General features: G+C 31.6%; 1 protein-coding gene across 4 annotated transcripts in view; it reads right to left on the bottom strand.

Annotated features, from left to right (window-relative positions):
- Positions 1-1,702: 1,702 nt before the first annotated feature.
- Positions 1,703-9,297, bottom strand: part of LOC145268263 (uncharacterized) — a 336,860-nt gene continuing 329,265 nt past the window's right edge. For all 4 annotated transcript variants that reach the window (XM_080123621.1, XM_080123619.1, XM_080123620.1 and 1 more), the window contains one exon: positions 1,703-3,280. In XM_080123621.1, the coding sequence (XP_079979747.1) occupies positions 3,251-3,280 (30 nt within the window). In that variant the 3' untranslated portion in view covers positions 1,703-3,250. The remainder of the gene's footprint in view (positions 3,281-9,297) is intronic.

The raw sequence follows: 9,297 nt of genomic DNA, 5'->3' as shown, positions 1-9,297 counted from the left end.
ATATCTGAGATGTCGCATCGTAACAATATCATTAATGCTTACAATGAAACCGTCACGTGCAGAATCAATTCCTGGTGATCACAGAGTCGGGAAGAAGGAGCTCAAGAAAAAAAGTGACAATTATTCTGAACGCAGAGACTATGGGGAAAGAAGACAAAGGTGATAATAGCTATAATCAGAACACTCGGAGGAATTTTGTTAAGAAATTTTGAGAGTTACTTCAACAAATTTTGGAATACTACACATATTTATGTCTGTACAACAACTTGTTGAACTTGGAAGAAGTTAACATGTCGCGGAAGATGTTCAGTCTAAACATGTAAATAATTGATTGATAACATTAACCAGTTCATAAGAAACTATGTCTGCCACTAATTGTACTGACATTCAATGAAAAGAAAATTAAACTAAAAACATTGAAAAGGTTGACACTACCATGAATAATAATAATAATAATAATAATAATAATAATAATAATAATAATAAATAGTACTACTACTACTACTACTACTACTACTACTATTACTACTACTACTGTCACAATTTTTATTATTCTTTTACTATTACTATCCTCAGTATTGTTATATTATATTATTCTATTATAACTATTTTATTATTTTTATTATTGCTATTATTATTATTATTATTATTGTTGTTGTTGTTATTACTATTTTTAAACTATTTTTTATTATTACTATTATTGTTTTTTTTTTAAATATTTTATTATTACGATTATTATATTATTATTTTAACTATTTTTAAAATATTTTTTATTATTACTATTATCATCATTATTATTATTATTACTATTTTTATTATTGCTATTATTATTACTACTACTACTACTACTACTATTACTACTCTTACTAATATTATTGATCACAGTAACTATGAGTTCTCACACAAGCTATCATCCATGACTACTCACTGATATTAACCAGTGGTGTTCCCTGGAGTCTGAGTAACAATTATTATTATTATTATTATTATTACTACTACTACTACTATTATTATTATTATTATTTTTATTATTATTATTATTATTAAGTGCAAAAGTAATAGTAATAATTTAATCATTAAATATTAATTAACAATTTTAATACAGATAAAATATTATTTATATTAAATGATAATAAATTAAAAAGCAATAGTAGTGTTTTTATTTACGTGAAAGATTAGTAATAAAATAAATAATATAGTACAGAAGACGATATTATAGTAAAGGTAAGGTAGAGAAAATAATAATAACCCTAACAATAACAATAATAATAATAATGATAATAATAGAAATAGTAATGCGAAATATATAAATAACATATAGAATTAATATCAATTAAATAATGAATCTTTTGAATAACGAAAAAAAAAACAAAAAAAAAACAAAACAAAACTAAACAAAAAAAAGCTAAGAATCTTATGAAGAACAATTTCTTGAAATTGATTAACCAAATTTAAAAATAGTTTCTCCTTTTTGTTTTTTTTTCTTTTTTTTGTAATAGACAAATTGAAAAAATTTTTTTTTTTTTTAAATAATTAAGAGAAAGGAAATAAGGAAGAAAAAAAGAAAAGGGTATGAAAAAAATATGCAAATACACAATGTTATTTGCCTCTTAAAATATTTAAAAAAAATGCCTCTTAAAATATACATATCCTGTGCTTTTCTATGTAACTTAGCAACATGAGGCAGGGAACCAGGTATTGAAAAAAAAAAAAAAAAAAAAAAGACACATAGAAAAAAATGGCTGCCCTATGGTTTAAAGAATATTACATAAAACAATTTCTTTGTCTTCTTCTTCTTCTTCTTTTTCTTCTTCTTTTTCTTCTTAATAAGTATATAACTCTCTCTCTCTCTCTCTCATTCTTTATCTTTCTTCCTTTCTTTCTCTCAATGGATAAATGCCAATATTTTTTTATGGCTGAATCTGTTTTCATATTTAAAAAAAAAATTTCTTAAAGTGTAAGTTTTTTTTCCTCTGTTGTTAAATTGAAACAAGAAAAAAAAAAGAACAAAAAAAAACAAAAACAAAACGAAATAAAAGGAAAACTTTCTTTTTTTTCCTTGAACGCTTTTTTCTTTTTCTTTTTTTTTTTTTTTTTTTGCTAGGCGCTTGACCCATCAGATTCGATTAGTCGTCTTGTTTGTGAAGTCGAAGTAGTTCTGTTTGTGCCGGTTGCACACTGGCACCCTCTGCTACTGCAGCCATTATAGCAGGCTGTGCAACAAACAAGAGCACATTTTGCAGGCCAATAGATGCACAAACAAGGCAAACACAGTGACAAGAGCGCCATACATGCCCAACGTTTCATGCAGTGCGGACTTTCACATCCTGCACATGGATCATCCGAACACATTCCTTCTACAGAATCCTGTTGATAGCCCTTCGAGTAATGGTAAAACACCCCTTTAACACAACACATACATGTACAGATGTTCATAGCGGACTTTGCGCTAATCTCTAATTTATTTCCGCAGAACCACCAGGAGGGCAGTTCCCTTGGTTCCCGACAAGCACGACACTTGCATTTCCCACATTTTCCACATATGACAGAATCCCTGTGCGCACTACCCCCCCGACCCTCAAGAACCTCAGGCGCATTTGTAGATTTTTTCAAGGTCTGGCTTGTAATTGGTTGGTTCGATATAACAGCGCTTCTCGATCGCCTTGCACTCGAAATGGCGCCGCCAAATATTCCACCACCATCACTACAAATTCCAATGCTACTGTTACTATCCAGACTGCTACTCCCAGTTGTAGCGCCGGTGTTTATAACATTGACAGTACTAGTGATACCAGGACCACTCCTATTACGCTCATGACCAAGTGTTAAAATCGGGCTCGAATGAGTTGCGATGGTCAGAGAGGAATTTGAAAACCTGTGCGGAGGTGGTGGTAGGTGGCTTTCTGTTTGAAGTTTTTTGCTCTGGAGCGGCTTCACAACAGTAACCGTCGATGAAGATGATGATGGAGGTAGTTTGCTCGAAGACAGTGATGAGTCCACATATTCATTCTGCGGCCGGGGACCTGGTCTCAAATGAGTCAGGCTAATGAGCTCCCGGTTTGAGAGGTTTGCTGTTGTCTGTTGTTGTATGTCTGAGTGGTCAAGCACTGATAATCCAGACCGTGAAGGGGATGTACTGTTATTCTGGTTGGTCATCTGTTGTCCAGATGCAGATGATCTGGTCACAGCAGAATCATCCATCAAATTTACGGAAAGGGTTTAATTCTCAAATACGTTCCATTCAAACTGATTACGGCCTAGCCATCTCGCTGGGTTGATTCTAAAAAATACAATATGAGACAGAAAATTAGAAATTTTAGACAAATGTGCAAAGAAATCAGCAAAAAGAAGAAAGGAAAGAAAATAATAATAAAAAAAAAAATTGGCAAAAAATGAGAAAAAGAAAATCAGCAAAACACAGGAATGGAAAAAAAAAATATCAGCAAAAATGATGAAAGGATATAATCAGCAAAACGTGAAACAAGAAAGAAAATCAGCAAAAATGATGAATAAAAATCAGCAAAAAATAAAAGAGAAAAATAAAGAAAATAAGCAAAAAAGAGGAAAGGAAAGAAAATCAGCAAACAATCAAGTGACATTTTTCTTTTAGTCCTTGGTAACGCCAGGTTGGTGCCAATAGTACTTAATACCGTAATCTACATGTAACTCTGGAAGCAAATAAACATACCAACATAATCAATCGACCGTTTATGGATAGATTCGTTTTTACAGCAAAATATCCAAGGAGATAATTAGTATATGATTATTGTCATCATCATAATAAGTTTAATATCCGCTTTACATGCCAACATGCATTAGATGGATATAAGAAAATTTATCAGGTGCAGTTTTATCACACTTTCCGATTTTTCCTTGACCCCCCCCCCTGTAAACTGAACCTGCTACTCCAACTGTTCTACATATAATAACACAAGAAATCTCATACATTCTTTCAATGTTGCTATACTATCAGAACTAAGACTATCTTTAAGATTCCAATTACTCATTCAGCATACCATTCTCTTATCATTTCTGTCCATGCAACACATGTCCTCAAACCTCACTGACCAGGTTCCACTTCCATACATTATCATCACACTGTGTGCACATAGCCTAATAAACTCTTCCCTAATAATGCTCTGCTAGTTAGTAATGGAATTAATTGGTTAAGACACACACACGCGCGCGCGTGAATATGAAAAATATTTAATACACACACACATGCATATATATATATATATATATATATATATATATATGTATATATATATATTTGTTTTACATAAGCATTTATATCACTACACATTTATGAGCTTGTTTCGGTCACTAGTTAAAAATAAAACTATAGACTTCTTCAGGTGATAATGCTTATACAAAAGTAGTTTAGTTTTGCATAAACAATATCACCTAAATAGGTTTCTAATTACTTTTAACTAGCTGATCGAAACATGCTCATGAATGTGTAGCGACATATTAATGCTTATGCAAAGCAAATAAAAAATATATCTGGCCCTACTTTGGTATTGAGCCCTCTTGTATGAACCTCGTTAAAACTTGATTTGTTGCTTCATCTCTGGAGAATATTAAACTGGAATTTATATATATATATATATATATATATATATATATATATATATATATATATATATATATATATATATATATATGTCTGACTGACGTAAAGAACATTTAAAAAAAAAATGTTTAGATTCAACGGTATTTCACGCGGTTAATGGTAGCCGAATGAATACGGTCTTTGCTGATCAAGCCAGAGTTTGAATCGTTCGACTGATGTTTAATCGTGACACCCTGCACTGAAGATTCCCGAAAGGATGAAACACTAGTGTCCGTAGGTATTTAATTATTATAGTAAAAAAATAATTATATATATATATATATATATATATATATATATATATTAGGGATTTACCGATTAATTGCCCTTTGATAATCAGTCAATTTATAGGTTTTCTAATGCCGATTTATCAGCAAATTTTGACAAAAATAAATTACACTAATATTAATTAAATTATATTATAAACAAAGGCAAGTTAACTCCCTTTTTTGCTTGCCAGTGAAAATTCATCAAAGAGACATGCGTCGTTTAAACCATATCATCAAATTAACAGGCATGATGTTCTGTTAACATGTAGACTTTTTACAACTGCACTGAGTTTGAGGCAAATAGATGTAAGCATATGGAAAATTTTCCCCCTTTCTCTTCCTATCAAATTAAGATTATTTTTTTTATTTTAAATTATTTGTCAAAGAAAATTATTACTTCATCTTTCAGTTTTCATGTTGAGGAATTGTACAGTAAATTGTGACCATGTGTGAATCGAAAATAAAGCATTTTTCATCAGTCATACTCGTGTTCCTCATTTTCTGACTCTTGCTACCATTACATATTTTTATTTTTCTGGTTTAGATAATGCAGATTTTATTGAGATGAATTACTAATCAGATATCAGACAGGAGTAATTTAAATATGTAAAAAATGAACTAAATATTGACAACAACTTTCAACCATTACGGCAACCAGTTTTTGCTGGAAATATTTTGATCAATCAATCCCGAGAATTAAGAATACAACTGCTTGCAAGTTATGCCAAACCATTACACTAACTTTTACAACAATATGTTAAATCATCTTAGAAAGGTTCGTCCAAAGGAAGCAAAAGTTGCAAATAAGAAAAAATGCAATAAATATTCAAGAACAGACACTCCAGGAACAAGTGGCAGCAACTACGAGCCTCCAGCAAAACACCAAAATACTATAGAATCAATATTGGCCAAAAAGAAAGTTTGGAATATTAATGACAACAGGTCACAAGAGATCCATTATCTGATAAAAGAAATGATTGATGTTGATATTCAACCATATTCTGTAACATCTGACATTGAATTTAATAGGTTCATTGCAAAACTTTGTTCAAATTACACCATTCCATCAAAAAAGTACTTCACTGCAAAATAATCTGCAATATATTTACAAAAGCAAAACAAATTTCAATTGTCCCTTGCTGAAATTAGCAGCATTTCATGGACTATATACATTCGGACAGTTACAGCAGATAATGCTCCCTTTCTACCTTTGACAGATCATAGGCTTTCAAATGACTTTGAATAGTACAGAGCTGTGCTTAGAGTTGTTCCATTCTCTGGTACACAGACAGGTAAAGAATAAGTGAATAATCGCACAATGTTCCTAGTAAGTATAAAATTTTCAAAGTTTTCTTAGTCTTGTGGGATTCAGATCAAATGGTTGCTGGTGTCAGGAAATGTGGTTTAGAATAGAATCATGCTTCACACATACATTACAACTCTCAGTAAATGACTCATTATTTTCCCAACAGGCTTTTAAGACAATCATTTACAACTAACAGAAATATAGTCTCTCACTTTAATAACTCTCCATTAGCAATTAGCAAATTAACTGAAATATGGGATCAGCTTGATTTGGAAAAACATAAACTTATTCAAGAGGTGACTACACGGTGGAATTCAACATATTATATGCAGAACAGGAATTTAGAACAGCAAAAGTTCTTGTAATGTATGCTGTTGATAATAAAATTCCTACCATAACAACTTACCAATGAAAACTTGTTCAAAAAATTGTCCAGTGACTGAGTCCATTTGAAGAAATCACCAAAGAAGCAAGTCAAAGAACTTCAACCATATCGATAACAATACCTACAATTTTAGCTTTGAGGTTATTTCTTTCAAAAGTTGTCCAATCTAATTCTGATATTTCTGACTTTAGTGGAATCCTTACCACTGTTGAACAATTTAATGGAAACAAAATTTTCATCTTATCTAAATGTTAAAAACTTCTATGTGTCTACTTTCCTAGATCTAAGATTCAAATTTAAATTTCAAAAGAATGACATGGAAAACACTAAGAATTGGATTCTACATCATTTACTTTCTATTGATGATAACGAAGCAGAGTCCACAGGATACACTTCCTCAAGCTCTGTTACCCGTCAAGAAGATCAGAGTGAAAGTAAAACTATATCTCTTTCAAACCTGTTTGATGAATTAACTTCAAATAAACCTACAGTAACAAATCAAAACTTAGGGTAGGTAGAAGCTGAGTTGAACCTGGAGACTGCAACTACAACGAAAATGCAAGAATCACAATCTAAACTCAAAAGGAGTAAATCCCTTATGGTTAAGTGCACAAAAAACTTGATCATTATGTAACTTTAACACTACTTGCAAGAAATGATGATCCAGTTCAGTGGTGAAAGAAGACACAAGAGACCTTACCACTGCTGAGTAAACTGGCTTCAAAATATTAAAATGCACCATCTTCGTCTGTGCAGAGTGAGAGACTCTTTAGTACAGGTGGTAATGAGGAACAGGCTTTGTTCTGAGAATGGAGGAATTCTAATGTTCCTACATTACAACTTAAAAGTATATAACTTTAAATACTGAGGAGACTCTGAACAGAGGAGGTAAGCAACAAGAATAGGGAAGTAGAGCAGCAGGAGCAGCAGCAGCAGCAGCAGGTGAAAAACTTAAAGAATTACAATTTGTACTTTGTAGTTGGTTTGTAATTTCTTCTTTTCTTATCTAACTGTTAAATTATATTTATTTAAGAATTGGAAATTGTATTTTGCCTTTTGTAATTTTAGTTAATAAAGACAAAAAGCCATAACAGTGACCAGATATTTAACATTTCTTAAGTTAAATTAGCAGTTATTATGTTAATGTATCTGATGAGTCACTTGGCAGCGATGAAATAGTTTAAATGAAAAGAAATTAATCGTCTGATTAATCGGCAAAGTGACCGATTAGACCGATTACCTGCCAATTAATCGGTACACCCCTACACATTTATGAGCTTGTTTCGATTGCTAGTTAAAAAAAAAACTATAGACTTCTTCAGGTGATAATGCTTATACAAAAGTAGTTTTGCATAAACAGTATCACCTAAATAGGTTTCTAATTACTTTTAACAAGCTGATCGAAACATGCTCATGAATGTGTAAGGTGACATAAAAGTGATGTGAAACTGTTTTGCTTGAGTGGATGGTGGTGGATTCATTTTACCAGTCCTGGCACAGTTGTTCTTCTTCTTCCTCCTCCTCCTCCTACTACTACTATGATGACGACAACAACAACAATAATCTATATAATATTCTGCTTATTCGTTCTTAAGTTAGTCCGTACGTTACAATTTGGAAAAAATCCCAAATACAATTGCTGAAGGCCAAAATGTTTCAAACTAGGTTAAATTCACAAAAATTCGCCTTAAAAAAAGCCAATCTAGCAATCTCGCGAATATGATTGACCTGCCTTTGATGTAACCTCATTTTTTAATATCATTATTGCTATGATCATTATTGTAATGATCATTGCTGTAATGGTGGGAGAAAGGAACGTGTAGTAATTTTGATGTACAACAGTTCTTTATCAAAAAAATAAGTCAGCAAAACTTTATATCGAAAAAAAGGGGGGGAACATTTGAAAGAAACAGGGCAACTAAAAGAAGAACATTGTCTGTCAAATGGTGCCGGACTGAAGGAATAAATTAAAGATGGTTTCTTAAAGTGCGATTTTTATTATTTGTATTGAACTATGTATCACAATATTACTTTATGAGTATTTATTATACTTATTAATTTATCTCATTTTGGTCAGTTCTATATTTAAAATGAAATGGACTTTATTCTCATAAAAATGTTAATAAACATATAATTGTTGTGAGTGATAGTTTTTTTCTATTCAAAAAATTAATTTTTGCTGCTGCTGATGATGATGATGTGCACGTGTGCGCGCGCACACACACACACACACACACACACACACACACACACACACACACACACACACACACAGAGGCACATATATTAGTGTTGGGACGATTAATCAGAATCGGAAAAATTTGAGCCTATTTTCCGATGCTAAAACCTATTCCTTAAATTATCTTTTTTGTTTGATTTTGGTTTAAGAAACATCTTCCACTGCTTGTAGTCATAATTATTTACAATGTCTCCTGACGGGACAGAGTTAGACACCAGGGTCGTTTTTTAATGTGGAGAAAAGGTACAAAAATAAAAATTGTCTCAGTCGTGAAGGACTGCTCCTCCACCAAAAGAGAACAAGAAATGGAAGTACAGCATCTGAAGAACAGATACTATGCTTTGATCTTGGCCCACTGCTTGTAGTAATAATAAAATTATAAATATTTATTGATTTAAACTTCCAGTAAGACTAAAATTTCTGGATCAACCAAGTGTGTTTTTACGTTTGAGAAAATATATGCCCATTTAAGATGAGTTTTTA

The sequence above is a fragment of the Euprymna scolopes genome, chromosome 43, assembly GCF_053919585.1.
Source record: "Euprymna scolopes isolate OS-2025 chromosome 43, ASM5391958v1, whole genome shotgun sequence".
NCBI classification, from domain to species: domain Eukaryota; kingdom Metazoa; phylum Mollusca; class Cephalopoda; order Sepiida; family Sepiolidae; genus Euprymna; species Euprymna scolopes.
Note: the sequence above shows the minus strand (reverse complement) of the source record. Positions and strands in the feature narration are given on the sequence as shown.